The sequence below is a fragment of the Nymphaea colorata genome, chromosome 1 (assembly GCF_008831285.2).
Source record: "Nymphaea colorata isolate Beijing-Zhang1983 chromosome 1, ASM883128v2, whole genome shotgun sequence".
In the NCBI taxonomy this organism is placed as follows: domain Eukaryota; kingdom Viridiplantae; phylum Streptophyta; class Magnoliopsida; order Nymphaeales; family Nymphaeaceae; genus Nymphaea; species Nymphaea colorata.
In genome coordinates this window covers 34,556,157-34,572,269 of record NC_045138.2, presented here as the reverse complement: position 1 = coordinate 34,572,269, position 16,113 = coordinate 34,556,157, and the positions used below count along the sequence as shown (strand labels likewise).

Here is a 16,113-nt window from a genome sequence, read left to right as displayed (position 1 = left end):
AAGCAAATATGGAAGGACAGGAAGTGCCGAAAAACGTTGTGGCTCATTTGGCTAGAAAGCAACTACAATTAGGCTGCATGTGTTTCGTCCCATTGCCGGTGCGGGGAAAAATTTTTCAGGTGAATGCGGCAGCAAACTACACTCCCTTGTGGAGGGTGGGGAAACTTAGCAATTCAGGTTACTACTCTCTTCTTTTTTGCTTTTTCAGTGAGTTGGTTGTCCTGCTGTAGCCTTTTGACTTGCGAAGTATTTATTTTGGTGAAGAGCCAACAATATTCTGAATTGAGAAAATTTACGTGCGAGAGAAAAAATGCTCCTGTGAAGCTAATTTTTTTTAACCTTCAGATGGTATTGCTAAAAAAGTGTCCAGACCCACCAAATATCAAAGTGTCCAGACCCACCAAATATCAATGGGATACGGAAATATTTCAAGAAAAAGGGAGGAAAGCGAAGAACGTTACGGTCACATGATTTTAGTGAACCGACAGAAAAGATTTTCAAGCCTGCAATAGCTCAGTGTGTGTTTTTTTTTGGGAAAATATTCGAAGAAAGAATTGTTGGTATTGCACTTCAGCTAGCTTTACGTGTGAATCACCAATTGATTTATCCTTTCTGTGAATCATCTGTTACTAAACCTTCAATTCGCTCTTACAAATTTTACGTGTGAAGCGCACTGCAACTAGATTTGCAGTCTGAAACTCCATCTCATAACGCCGACCAATTGACCTGTTCTCTGGTAAACGTTGGCGTTCGGTTGAGATCAATAAATTGATCATCGGGTTTTGACTTGGGTGGGGAATTAAAGGGACGGACATCGTCCCAAGCCCAGCAATAGCCCCACCCTCGCCAGCGGTGGCGTTGTTGTTATTCGCGTAACCGTAAAGGGCGAAAGACAGTTTCAAAAACAAGTTCTTGCAGGCCTCCGACATTTTTTGGTTACATGTCCGCGGAATTTTCCATGCGCGGGGTGGGGGCCTCCGCCTTACACAAAAACCCTCTCTCATCAAGGAAACTACGTAAACGCCACGCTTCTCTCTACCTTCCTAGATCGCCGCGCATCTGGAACGGAAATCGTGTAGGTGTTGGACTGCCCTATTATCAATCAAATCTAAAATGGCTTGTCCAACCAACCAACGAGATGCCCCTAGTTCATTCTCCTTCACTTCTCCCATTTAAATATTGGTACCCATATTTTTTGCTTGCCCAATGGGTAATGAGTGGTTTAATTATCACAGGAGTCACAAGTCTAAAATTCACACTCAAAGTCTTCGCCTGTGTACTTTTTCACATTAAGAAGAAGAAGAAGAAGAAGAAGAAGAAGCTGGAGAAGAAAAAAAAATGAGGGTCCGGTCCTGTGCGGAGCAGGGCCAGAAGAAGAAGAAGAAGCTGGAGAAGGAAAAAAAAATGAGGGTCCGGTCCTGTGCCGAGCAGGGCCAGTCAAACGCCGGCCTCTTTCACACGGAATGGCACGCATTGCAAAATTTGGAGGGGAACGTAGGTGGAAAGGGAAAGAATGAGGTGGATGAGAGAGGGAGTAACGGCTGCCCTCCCTGTCGTATGAGAGCGGGAGGATTTAGCGGGAGGCGCCGCGCGCTCCACCCCCACTCCCTCCTCACCTGATTAAACAGATTGATCCATCCCATTAACTATTCTAATCAAAGCCATCTTCTGACCCCGTCTTTCTTCCGCCCTCATCTCCCTCTCCCTTCTCGCTAGCTCTCGATCTGGATCCCTCCCAACCACCTGCCTTCCACTTGTTTCTCCAAAGGGATTCAGCTCGTGACTGCTAGCGAAGAACCACTCCAATTCTTTTTTACCTTCCATTTTTCTTTCGACATTTTTTGAGCTCCAATTCATCCTTCGACCCCACAATCTTGTATTGCTCTTTTATATTTTTTTTTTGGTCCATTTTTTTCTTTCCCCTCCTAATTCAATAAAAAAGCTTAGATTCTTGGAGTCGTCGGAATGTGGAAGAGCAGCGAGGATGCAGATTCGTATTATGAAGTCCGGTCTGGGTGCGAAGTACCCAAAACTCAGTTCAGGATCAAGGTAAGAGAACTATCCTTTTTTTAAAAAAAAAAAAAAAAAAATCTCGATTCGTTGGCTTTTGCATCGAATATGTGTTGGGGCGATCGGTTCCGATCAATCGGCTTATGCTTTTCTTTCTTAATTCCTTCTTATAAGCTTTGATAATTTCTACTGATAATGCGACTGGTTCAATTACCTTTGCTGCTCTTTCTTAGCAATCGAGATGGTGTGGGTTCGACAATACCTTTTTCGGTTTTCTTGAACGTGCACACACATCAGAACGATTCATTGACGAAAATTTGATGTATTCTTCTTGTACTTCCAGACCAGGAAAAGAACTCTCAGCGAACGAGCATGGCGTGCAGCTTTTACAGAAGAAGGCTGTGTCCGGATTGGTGATACACTTGGACGAATTCATCGATGGGTATACATCAAACTGCATCTCTTTCCTGTCCGTCATGCTTAGAAAGAATATGGTCTGGTTCGGCACAAACTTGGAAAGAAATACGTGCATAACTAAGGGATCACAAGTCTCAATTCATTTGGAAGTGCACGCTTTTTTCTTAGGCTATTTCTTTGCTGATAATCTGCATATGCATCCGTTCATCTTGTACAGATGCTTCAACGAAATGGACTAAGACTATTTCCTGAACAAACATGGACAGATATGTGAATTCTGTTGTGTTTCCCATCGCCAAGCTATGACTAGCTAAAAGGCTAATTTCACTATTCCAACACAAGGGAGGGAAATTATGTGTACGAAAGGTATACGGATGATATTTGCCTGAGAATTGACAAATTGTTATGGGAGGCCTGAAGCATGTTTTCTAGCAGCTTCATTATTCATCAACGGAGTGTTAGAGTTTAGACCAACCGAAATTGAACTGGAGATGAAAGGAGAAACGTAATGTAGTTCCTAGTTCTTGGTCTCATGCATATAGTTTCTGGTTCTATGATACTAACCCTTATTCGGTGAGATTAAGTTACCTTCAATGTAAGTTGCTGTTTTACTATACTCCATTGATCATGGATACTTTTACCTTTTGACTACATTACATCTTATTTTAAGATATCTTTAAAGGACAAACATTTCATTTTAATGAGTTTTAGTTTTTTTTGTTTGTTTCTTGTTCCTTATTTAGTGAATTTATGCATTCTCTCATTTTTCTGTTTAGGGAGTCCATCCATCTATCAGAGGAGAAGTTTGGGAATTTCTTCTTGGTTGTTTTGATCCAAATAGCACATATGAGGAGAGAAATCAGATAAGGCAGCGCAGGAGGTACTCTAGTTTTTTGTAGCTAATTTGTATTTTCCCTATGTTTCTTGTCTACAGTAATCTCTTGAAGAAGTTTAGAGGATATTTCTTTAAGTGAAGCGTTGCAAACATGAGACATGTAGAATGCTTCCTGTGGAATGTCATTTTGGCATTCTGAGGTTACCATCAGAATGCCAAGAAAGGGTGCTCTGCATTTGGAATGCCATAGAACAGATACTCCATGTAATTTGTGAAGCATCCGTTCTGTTTGATGCAAGCACAGCCCCTCTTGGGGCTGCGTTCATTGTTCCCATCATGTTTCTGCCATTCCAGGAACAGGAAATCAAATGTTCTCCACAGTTCAATTCTTTTGTCCTGAAGGTTTGACTACCTAGAGATTAGCAAGAGTTCATTGCTAGAAATTTTCTTTCTTTTCCCTTCAGTAAGCTTTAGGAAAATAACATGACTAGCATATACAAAATACAGCAGAATGAACAATCGTCGATTTATTTTTCCCAATCTATCAAATCTTTCACTGTGGTGCAGTCTACACACAGATCACACTCTTCTTTATGTGTCTGTATTTGCTTGATCTACTACTTGAATCTTTGTTCCTGTAACTCCTTTCCTTCTGCCACTCTGAGCAAGCAATGTTCAAGTTTCATGAACAGAATTCAATATCATCTGAGATGAGATTTATGGTTATAATCATTGTTCTTTTTGAAGTCATTGACCTTTACATTACATGGGCCAACTTAGTTGTTTCTTTCCTTTTCTCCCAGTTCTTATCAGTTGTTTTATCGTTTTAAACATCATCACTTTTCTGATAATCTATCTTTGCTAATGCAAAATGTCAGGATTAATAAAAGACCTCTTCTTAAGTTTTCTTATAAATTTTTTGTGAAAGTGGAAAAAAATATGTTTCATGATATACTATGAATTTTTAGTATCTTTTACTTTCTTTCGGATTTATGTATTACAGGCTTTTGTCTTTGTAAAAGATGATCAGCTATGGTTTCTGAACTTGTAAGAGTATACTGTTTTATGCAGGAACACTGAAGTGTCAGATTTTATGAGACCAGATTTGCATCATTTTTTCATTCTATAATTTACCTTCTATACTTTCAGGGTTCCTTTTGAATTTGCCATTTAAATCTCCTACTGTGAGAAAATTCATATATTAATTATGAGTTTTGTGTCTTGTTTTTAGGGAACAATATGCTATATGGAAAGAAGAATGCCGAAAAATGAATGCTGTGATTGGTAGTGGAAGAATTATTACTGCACCTATAATTACAGAAGATGGTGTGCCTATTCAGGATCCCATAGTACTTTTGGAAGCTAACCCAGACAAAGATTTATCCACGGTCCAACATGATAGAGGTGATGTTCAAGGGGAGAATGATGATAATCAAGAAGAAAAAGAGAGTGCAGTACACGATGACTTGAGTTCGAATTCTGGTGCTTCTGGGTTGGATAAAATGGAGTCTGCTCCAATGGACAAGAAAGAAATTCAATGGAAGCTTAACCTGCACCAGATAGGTAGATCTTTTTCATTTCCCCCTTTACCTTATGTGTGTTATGTTTTTTGTCTGGTTAATATTTATGTTTATTTGATGATATAATCACAATAGCAGCATGTGCAGGTAAAATTTGAACCTAAGCTCTTTGACCTTTGGAACCGTGTTTGCCAGATAGTCATTGTTTATGCTTTTACAATAGCCATATCATTTTAGCTTGTAAGACACATTAACAAGCAGGGATCAGGTCATTTATTTATGCATCTCATTTCTTCTCCCAGTGTCTAATAATCATCTGGCATCTTGGCTAAGGCATTTTCGAAACTTTACTTTGCAATAGCATGTGCTTTTCAAATCAATGAGTTTCATGTGTTTACGTCTGGCTGTGTCTTTCAAAACATTGTTGGTGCATTTCCATCATTAGCGACATAGTCCTAATTGATTTTTGTCACTGTGTCTTTCTATTTTCCGGTTGTTCTATGTTTGTCACGTTACTATCTTTGGCTGTATATTTGGGGAACAAGATTATCAAGAATGGGATCTTTTGCTCTTAGATGACAGGCGACTCAACTATGTAGCCTGTGGCCCTGTGGGGATCTTGAAACCTTATCAGAGTGTCCTTTAACCATTTTTGGCAGATGCTTTCTCTGTAGTTTGTCTGAAAAAAAAATAGTTGGAAAGGTTATTGTCATTATCATAATCTTACTACCTGAAAACTTACATGTCATGTTGACAATTGACAAAGAATCATGAACACAGTTTGTATTTTAAGCTTTATGGTCATCAGGAGCTTGCATAGCTCTCCCAATTGAAAATGGCATATTTAAACAGCATAACACTATCATAGTCTTCGAAATGGTGACTGAGTTAGTGAGGGATTTACTTGATTGTTCAACATTATCTGTTTAATTTTTCTTTTGGGTTAAATTTTCACATTGATCTTTTGGCAGGTCTGGATGTTGTTCGTACTGATAGAACATTAGTTTTCTATGAGAAACAAGAAAATTTGTCAAAGCTATGGGATATTTTGGCTGTTTATGCATGGATAGATAAGGACGTCGGTTATTGCCAAGGTAAATATGTAACATATTTCTGATTTATTTTAGTTCAGTGTGTCATGTTCCTCACTTTATCGACCCTTGAAAAAGTTTGGCTTCCTTTTTCATCTTAATAATGATAAAAGGCTTACTTGGAACTTGGAATTGGTTGACATTTTTACTGACAGAATTTTATGCACCATTGCATGCAGGGATGAGCGATCTTTGTTCTCCAATGATAGTTCTCCTTGAGGATGAGGCTGATGCATTCTGGTGCTTTGAGCGTCTAATGTGCAGACTGGTACTCTATTGAACTTCTGCAACACATCCAGTAGTTGTCCTTATGGCACAAAAATATTTTGGTTGTCCATAGAAGCTTTGCAATGTGTCAAGTGCATAGTGGCTGAAGTCCTAGTTAAAAATTTCTACCTAAAGCAAAATCTTGCTTCCCCAGAAATATGTTTTTAGATTTTAAGATATTTCCCTCAAACAGGCAGAAACTCATTTCTCACTTATGGAAACTCAATTTTTTTAGAATGGAGAACTCGGTTGTCAAATATCTTTTATTTTTGGTTCATAGATAATTCGTTCTTTTCCTCATTGTTTTTGAGGTTTTACACTTTCACAATGTTTTTTGCAATAATACATATAATATCATGCTTTTATAGGTAAATAATTAGTTTTCATGAACTTTTATCTTTCCTTTTCCTCATTTTCTTGTTCGGTTGATTTATTCAATTTTTTTATGCTACTACTTTCACTTATTTTCCCTTTTACTTATATAATCATTTTACGTCGATATCCTTCCTGCTTCTTATCAATTTTTGAGTCTCATTTTCCCATGCCTTGTATCCATTTCATATCTTGCTAACTATGGTTGGGACAAATGATTCTCAATTATGGCACTTCTTACTATAAGTCGAGAATCTCATAATCAAATAAAAGAGTGCACAATATTCTATATGAGGCCTACTTTTTACAGTGCAGCCTCACCTGAGTCCATAAAATCTGATTCATACATCAAATTTTCACGATTGCGTTTAACAATGTTTTAGACATTCCACAACCATCCTTGTAGTTGGATTTGTGAGAAACGACCTATAAATAGCTAAATGTCTGGACATCTCAGCAAATAAATATGAAGGACAAAATCAAAGCCCTCAAGTAAAGTATAAATAGCTATTAATCGATGTCCACCTGACTCTATAACAGTCATGCACCCACGTGACATATCTTCTTATTACAGACTCTTTGCAAAATTAAAGTTAAATATTAAGCCTAAAGTTCATCATTTCTCATCTAGGATTTGTGTGGAACATGGAGGGACTCTTTATGGTACTCTGAAGGATCTCCTTTGCATATGGAAAGAAAAAGCTGTAGTCTACATTTACTATAGTCACCTAATATTCATTTGCCAATATTAGTCTCTGCTGAGTAATGAATTATGACTATATTCTATGCAGTTTCATAGTACCCTAGTATGTTCTGCCTCAATATTTGCACAACTCAGGTGTAGTTGTTGATGTTGTGCTAATGTATCAATGCATTTTCTATTTTCTGAAACTATTTTAAAAAGAAATTTACTCTTAAGAAATTTTCCCTGGCAAAAGATATTCATGAAACAAGTTTTGCCGTCAAATAAAAGTGCAGTTAATTGTTTTTAGTATCTTAACATTCTTACGGGCACTGTTGAATAAAAGTTTTATTTAGTTCCGTTAATGAAGTTTCTATTTGATAGGACATGTTGTACTAGTTTCATTTACATATGTAGTGTATATATAATGGTTAAAAGCTTGTTCTATGGATGTCTGGAAATGAATGATACCTTGGAAGTTGGAACAGCTGTGAAGATAGAAATATTCTCTCCCCCAAGCACAAAGGACTGTGTAGTTTGTTAAAGTTATGATTCTGCTGATCCGATGGATTACATATGAATTATTAGTGGCATGAAGAAATCTAATCTTGCTTATTTATGATACCAAATCCCTGTTCAGTTCATCTGGTTCCCCTTTACCCATCTAGGTAAATGATGTGAACACTTGTTTGCTACTACTTCACAACCACTTGGTGGATCCTTTCTAACTACATGAAATTAATTTGATTCTGTCTCTCTCTCTTTCTTTCTCTTCCACCACCTCCCTCTCGTCTGAAAGTACTTACGGTGCATACTTGTTTCTGCCAAATTTGAAGAGACGAAACTTCAGATGCACGGAAAGTTCAGTGGGAGTGGAGCAACAGCTTCATAGTCTTGCATCAATAACTCAAGTTGTTGATCCAAAGCTCCATCAGCATTTAGGTACATTAATTCGTTTTCCTATTCTCTCTGACTTTTGTCTCTGTTGTTTGCTTATGTTGAGTTATTCAAATAATTATGCATACATCAACATAGAAGAATGCAAACTCTGAATTACCACATTGTGCCATTCAGACATAAATCATTTAGTTAAATACATAATTTCAGTCTGTTGCAGAAAATATACACTGCATATTGTTTGTGTACAAGGCATTCAATGGTGAAAATTCTATTGGGTTATTGGATTATCGATGTCTATGAAGCTAATGATTTTTTGTTGTTTTTTCCCGAACATATATCTCATTTTTCTTTAACTTCTACTGTTTGATTTTCTATATCCTGTACAAGAAAAAGCTTGATACTCATATTCCCAAATTTTCAGAAAAGTAGGCTTTTTCTGGAAATATGATTACCAAATTGCGTGATAGATATCAGTGATATTTACAAAAGTCTTGAATATAGATATAGTCATTGAAGCACTTGCATCGTATGACATATGACAACTGGCTGACTGCAGAAACACTTGGTGGTGGAGACTACCTATTTGCATTCCGCATGCTGATGGTACTATTTCGAAGAGAGTTTTCATTTGGGGACTCATTGTTTCTTTGGGAGGTAATCAGTTACCTGACAGAACTTTGGAACTGCACATATTAAGCTTCTGCTAGAGGCATCGTATATTCTTATTATTATAACTTTTTGCATCTTTGAATGATTGTGAGATGTGTCCTTTGTCAATGTACTCACAAAGGACAGAGTGGTTAATCTATTATTAATTTCTTAGATACAAGTTAACACTTTCGATATGACTGTTTATATTCTTGTCCATATGACTTTGCAGTCAACAAGTTGTCAATGATCTGGATAGGAAATACATCTGCATGTTTATCCATATCCTCAGCATCTTGGGCAGGTTCATTGATATTAAAAATTATTTACTAACACATCTTGCGCAGGTTTGTTTATATTAACAATTATCTATGTATCATTACATCTTTTAGATTTGCATAGTAACACATTATGCATGGCATCATGTGTAGAAAATTCATTAAATAGTTGTGAACTCGTTCACGTGCTGTAGCACCTTCACATCTGTTGATTCAGAAATTTTCATGTTTGCACCTTTGTACCTATGTTGTATACCATTATTGCACCAGTACTTGGGTGAAATAAGTTTGGTATGTGTCCACAGTCTGCACTGTGCCTGGGTCTGAAGACTCCTGATGAAGCTCTGTTGATACTCACATCTATACATGTGTCTAAGCATCTGAAAATTTTCCAGCGGAGGCAATTTTCATTGTGCGTACATGTCTCGGTTTTGAATTTTGTACTAAATTGTTCATGTGCATGCCTATTCAACAATCTTTCTATGAACTATTCATCATTATATTGCCACATAGTTCTGCCTTCTATTTTAGTTTCCTTCCTGGAACCTTTTACGACTGACCTTCCAATGTTGTTATAGATGATGTGGGCTTTGGAGTATGATCCTAATATGTTCTCCATGTACGAAGAGCCTGGGTTGACTGATGAAAAAAGTGAAGAGGCTAAAGCAAAAATGAAGTCAAGAAGGCAGTTCGGAAAGTTTGAAAGAGAAAATATGAGAAATGGAATGAAGGACCTGGAGCCTACCCCCATCTCTGTCTTCCTTGTTGCAAGTATTCTCAAGGGCAATAGTGCAAAGCTTTTGCAGGAGGCACGTGGCCTGGATGATGTTGTAAAGGTACTTGTTCAGCATGTGGTCGTACCATGTTTAGTCATTTACTGTATGTTGAGGTTATTGATCGTTTTGGCTTAGACAATGATGTTGTACCTTCTTCATTACTGAACGTTAGGATATGATGAACTCTTTAAATTCTATGAAGTTTGTTTCTCTTGTTCTCACACAGATTATTGTCCTTTTTATGTTGAAATCAGATTTTGAATGATCTTACTGGAAACTTGGATGCAAGAAAAGCATGCAGCACCGCTATGAAGCTGCACAAGTCATACCTAAGGAAGGTCAGTGAACCAACTCTGTTGTTCCCATCCGTTTACTAATTATGGAGCTTATAGCTTGAGGTTTTTGCTCTTTCAGGCTAAGAAGAGTAATTCTGCCCCGGCATAAATATTCCGACAGACTGGATCTCAGCAGAATAATCATCTTGTTTTGCTTGGCTAAAAACCACAATTACCTTACGACAAATCTTGACATCGAGAGCATACTTCAAAAAAAGGGAGGGAAAAAACCAAACATTAAAAAAAAGGGTGAGAACCACAGCTGCCAAGCTGGCGAAATAATTTATATTGGCTAAGTTTCATGATTTATTGAGACGAAGAAGCTTATGTTCGGTTGGTCCTTCCCGTGGATAATCCTTTGAATAAAGCAAGACGGACTGAAGCTTATGCATGACCGAGGCATTTGGTTTTCTACGGATCGGCGTTCCCAGAGCTGTTCTGTACATCTTATGTTTGTTATACCAGTTCGGTTGCCAAAATTTTGGCAGGGCTTGTTGTATATTAATAAAACGTATCATCATTTCGAAATGAAGTTACATTTTCTGTAATATCTACGACGTTTCGTTAATGCTGCCAAAGACCCCTTCTGATGTTCCCTTATCTCAGTTAAAATGTTGGACGTTTATTTAATAGGGATATGCATACCAAACATGCCGAAACACTAACACATGAATAAGAGCATTCTTATGCTGCCAGTTTTCTTGGGTTGCCACAGAAGCATATCAACTGATACTCGAACTTGTATGCACACACCCCACACAGAAAGTATCCTCATGCTGCCAGCCTTCATTTATCACGAAGCATATCAACTGAAACAGGAATTTACGACCTTACTTGAACTGATACCGGCATTTGGTCATAATTGAATCCAACCATTCTCAATCAACAAATTCATCTATTCAACGACACATTCTCTGGTTAGCAGCAGATGTCGGGATGAAATGGAGAGGAAAAAAAAGTCAATACCCAACGTGAATTATTGTCATACTTCCATCTATATGTGTTCCTTGACGAAATAGACATTTTCTACAAAAAGGTTTTACATTATCATGCAACAAGAACTGCATCGGCAGCACCAAGTTCGCTATCAAGCTGAACTTTTGGCTCCAAATCAATGAATTGGTTAGATCTGCTGGCAAGATGAGAAATACTAACTCGGCCTTGCCGCTTGATGTAATCTGCAACTGCTTGCATCTCCTCTAAAGAGATGTATATGTACTTGCCACGATCATCCATAACCCCAGATAAACGCCCTATACAGAAGCGATACCCGTCAGAACATTAGGCCCCAATATATGGGTGGTATCTGGAAAAGCATCAATTACAACAACAGAAGAGTGAACTCACCCATCTTCTCCAAGGAATTTATGCGGTTGATACAATCCTGCAGAGAAAGGAAAAGAAAAGAAAAAAAAAAACTTAAACTGGAACATAGTTTGAACTTATAAGCTGATTTTTGGAGTGGCAAAAATGATACTAATGAAATCCAAAGAGGGATGACGGGATGAGCCATGACCAATGATGTCAGAAGAACGGCTGTTGGACGAAGTGAAACTATTTAAGCATGTAGAAGGCACTATTCTCTTCAATAACTTCTTGGTCTGTAGCTTCATAGAAGTAGTGATGCACATCAAAACATGAAATTCATTCTCGCCCAACACTTACATGAACAAACCCATCAATGAGAACATACTAGGAATTCCTAGTCAAAGTTTCACTCACTTTGTTGCCGGTATCTTAATTTGGAAGGAGCATATCACACTGAAAAACTGACGAAAAAAAAATGAACTACACACACTGTCACATATTGCAAGTTCCTTTAGCCATCACACTGTCACATAAAATACACAAACAAACTGACGGGTAGAAGTGATTGTGAACACCATTCATTATTCAAATTAGCATATTTTTATCAACTACAAATTAAAGAAGGTGGCAAAGCTTAAGGGAGAAATGCTTCACTTACCTGAGTACGTAGCTTGAACTCGGCAGCCAGATCTTCTAAAGGCACACACTTCTGCTTCTGCAGATTTGAAAAACTATCAGAGCTGCTTGTATTAGAATAACCAACTCCTTTTCAGCTGCTTATCTCCTATAACATGTGTAATGCAAAGACATGCAAGGGTTCACCACATGCTACATTATGCATTAGTCAAGGATACTTCATATGGGCATATGTATAGTGCACGATGGGAAGCATGATTATCCACAATGTTGTTTTTTTCTTTTTCCTTTTGGTTTTCTTTTTCTCTGGAAGGGGTACAGAGGTGCATGTTTGCCATGCACAGGGTTCTTTGGACATGATATAATTTGCCGATACCAAGAGGCATGTATTCACCAGTTCCTTGGAGAAAAGAAGCATCACATTAAGGGGGTAAAATCAGCAATTTAATATCCAATAATTATTTTCAAAAAATATCCAATAATCAACTGTTACATAATACACAATTTGACAATCAGTTGAATTTTTTCTTTCAAGTACCTTAATGTATTCCACAAAATCAAAAAGTAGACCTTGGCTTCCATCAGGCATTTCATTCTCTCCACTACCTTCAGCATCAACAGAAAATTCTCCCTTCCATTTCTCAAACTCTAGAGTAGCAGCTTCCTCCTCCTTCGCTTTGCGAGCCATAGCTTCCTCCTCCTAAAAGCAGTATAGGGCAAGATGAGCTGAAATTCAATAATGAATGCAATTTAGCATTGTAAAATCAATACACTCACCAGTAGACGTTCCTGAGCTTCACGTTCTTCATCCTTTCTCCTTCTCATTTCAGCATAACGGTCTTGCTTTGTTTGCCTTGTCTCACGTGCAGCTTCCTCAGCCTTTTTAAGAGATGCCACAGAAGAAAAGAAATATAATTTCGGAAATATGAGGTCATATTCCTTTTCTTTTATCCTTAATCATCAAATAAAAGAACCCGCAAAAGAAAATAAGAACAGCATTCAAACACATTCCAAGACCAACAGTCCAACATATTCCTAAATGAAAAACATGGTAGCAATTGGAGCAGACAGGTTCCATGCTAACCTGGCGTTGTGCTTCCCGCTCTTGACGTTTTTTCTCTTTCTTCTTAGAAGATTTGGCAACATAGTTATCACCAGCAGAATCCTCTTCCTCGCTTTGAACAGCAATGTCTGCATTTGAAGAACTTAAGAAAGCAAGAGAACTATAGAAACTGATACAAAGCACAAAAAAACTGAAAACACCTTTTTTTCCTATGAAAACATTCATAAATTAGAATGGTTCATACAATTAAAGACAAGATGCTCAGAGTATAATTCCACAGACATCTGAAAGTTCTATTCCCATGTCACATAGGGACTTCAAAATAATCACCAGAAAGCAGCATATACCTACCTTGGCCTGAAACCTTATAAGATAGTGGATGAACTATGAAATAAGAAGCTTATATGGATAGGTTCAGCGGAAGCAGCTGAAACATTGCCTATATGTACATGTTAACATGCACATGGGCTGGTTGAGAGTTGATAAAAGGCACATGTACACCTCTATCATCTATGAGAAAGGTGCTGGGTAAGTAAAGAATTCCTGGTCTTATCATTCAGAAAGCAACAGTTTTCATTAAGAATCAACTCTTGGACTTGGCTTGCTCATGGAATTCTGATTACAGTGAATGACCTTGAGCGACTAGCATATAAAGTCTAATTTCCAAGAAACTGAAAACAGCATAGTTCCCCATTTACAATGAGACAGACTTGATTTCACGAGACAAAATATGAACCCCAGATGAGCAAGCTTGAGACAAATTGGAAGAACACTGAACAGTCCAATAATGTCTCTCTCAGCTCAATTAGCAGCAATTCCTGTGGCAAGCAAGATTTGGTTTTCCTGCTTCTGTGGCATCCACATACCTCAACGACAAAGTATTCTTAAGCCAAGAAACTGGGATCCTTTAGGTACATATGGACTTACAATGATTTAAGGACGAAAACTGAACAGTTCAATCATGTCTCATTTAGCTCAATTAGCACCTTTGCTATGGCAAGTGGCATTTAGCCCATCTGTTTTGCGCCATCCAGCTGCTTTCCAATACATGTTCTTAAGCCAAAAAATCAGGAGCCATTTTGGATACAAATGGACTTCGAATCATGCGAATATACAACCATGGGACAGTGGTCTAGACTCTAAATTACAAAAGCATAAGAAATCCAATCATAGATAGTCTGCCTGCAACTTGCAGCACTCCCATTCCTTGTTTTTCAGTTCAACCTATCTACGTTCAGATCCTTTGACCACTGGAACACCTAAAAGGCTAAAAACCATGCATAGATAACCAGTTAATCCGGCATGAAACGTATTTCATCTAGTCACCATAAATTCGATCCAGTTCTTATGTCTAAGGTGCATGGCATTTTCTCCCGATATACCCAATTCAAGGATCAAAAGATATGATACAATGATAGTTCCCAAGTCCATTTGAACAAAAAAGGACCAGGAAAAAATAATAAATAAAAGGAAAAAAAATGAAAAAGGCCAAGCTGAAAACCATTAACCTGTGCTTGCAAGAAACTTTCAACGAAATCATTGTTCGATTCATCTCAAAGGAAAAATTAAAAATAAAAAACCTTCTTGCATGGCAGATGATGTTGATGCACTTGCAGCTGGCCTTCGTCTCATACGCCTAACTCCACCATGATGAACTACAGTGTCCTGATGTGGAACCTAGATTTTGCATGAAGCAAAACAAAGCTTCAGAGCCTCCTCTTTCTTTTTATTACATTAAAACAATGCAGCCTGATTACTTAAGCTAGAGAAAGTTTACTAGGAACAATTGAGTTGGCTAAACAGATGGCTATGCAGCAAACACCTCTGTGAATGAGACAATGAAAAGATACAGTATAATGATAAATAAAGACACAATAAGAGTTGCGTCTGTTCGTTGTGCAAGAGATGCTTGTTCAAATTTCAAGAATGTATAGGTAGTGCAGGATAGTGCACAACACTTAAACATCCATTCAAAGGCTTGGCGTTAGGCGGTAAAAGCTTCAAAAGCTTACCTACCATCAAAGAACTGGATCTTGAAATCACCAAAGAAAATGGTACTGAACCTATACCGTAGTACGAAAGATTCATAAACGAGTGATTTTTTTATAGAAATACGGTCATAACTCATTTTGCTTACCAAGAAATTTGTCAATAAGACGCCCGACTTGATATAAAAAGCAAAGCGGGTCACTGGTCCCTTTCCATCTCCATACTCAAATTTCTCCTCGTCATGAACATCGTTCTTGTCGAGATTCATGCCCGTAAGAATTTGCATATAATAGCAGTCCCCTTATTGCTCTAAAATTCAAAATAATAAAATCGTAACATCGCCGTGTAATTTCCACGGGAAAAGATCTATCGACCTGAGTTGGTAGACCATAGAGAATACCGAGACATTGAGGATGAGGAGGACGAACGAGAGTTCAAAAAAATCACAGAAAATAAATGAAAAACCGTGTCAAATTCATAATGCCCGTCGAAATTTTGATACAATTAAAGCAAACAGAGGGAATTGATTAACGGGCACTGTGAATTAGTTGGATACTGATGCCATGTTAAGAAACAATCGCGATCCTGACCCAATCATTGAATCTTTCTAGTAATTCTTTATTGTTTCAAAAACCTAAACCAATAAACAGAGGGATTTTGACTTGTAGGGAACAGTTTAGAAAGCCTACCACCGGTGGTTGGGGAGAACGCGATTCCTGACGACGTCTCCAAAGAAGTAAAGGGAAGACAGCAATCACCAGAACCATCAACAGCAAGCTAGCGAAGAGTTCGTCCATCTTCTCTCTCGCTCCCTCTCCCTCTGCCACACCAGAGTCCCAGGCTACAGGCGTTTCACGGCAAACGTGTCTTTTGTGGACCAAGAGTCCACTCTGGGCCGATCTCCAATTGGGCTCTCTGATACCCGACGAGGATGGGGCTCGACTCTGGTGGAGAGCCTAAGCTATACTTGCCGGCGCAGCCCATTG

At 38.1% G+C, this 16,113-nt stretch overlaps 2 protein-coding genes across 2 annotated transcripts; one reads left to right on the top strand and one right to left on the bottom strand.

Annotated features, from left to right (window-relative positions):
* The first annotated feature begins 1,500 nt into the window (after positions 1-1,500).
* Positions 1,501-10,679, top strand: LOC116254213 (rab GTPase-activating protein 22-like). The gene is made up of 11 exons (XM_031629430.2): positions 1,501-2,049; positions 2,354-2,452; positions 3,204-3,307; positions 4,494-4,825; positions 5,754-5,876; positions 6,053-6,141; positions 8,031-8,136; positions 8,651-8,748; positions 9,599-9,856; positions 10,051-10,134; positions 10,211-10,679. The coding sequence occupies exons 1-11, from the start codon at positions 1,966-1,968 to the stop codon at positions 10,238-10,240; spliced, it is 1,407 nt and encodes a 468-aa protein (XP_031485290.1). The 5' UTR covers positions 1,501-1,965; the 3' UTR covers positions 10,241-10,679.
* A 394-nt stretch (positions 10,680-11,073) lies between these two features.
* On the bottom strand, positions 11,074-16,113 carry LOC116254220 (DDRGK domain-containing protein 1). The gene is made up of 8 exons (XM_031629441.2): positions 15,817-16,113; positions 14,719-14,815; positions 13,160-13,266; positions 12,853-12,954; positions 12,614-12,775; positions 12,098-12,154; positions 11,479-11,515; positions 11,074-11,384 (listed from the first exon to the last, which is right to left on the bottom strand). The coding sequence occupies exons 1-8, from the start codon at positions 15,922-15,924 to the stop codon at positions 11,179-11,181; spliced, it is 876 nt and encodes a 291-aa protein (XP_031485301.1). The 5' UTR covers positions 15,925-16,113; the 3' UTR covers positions 11,074-11,178.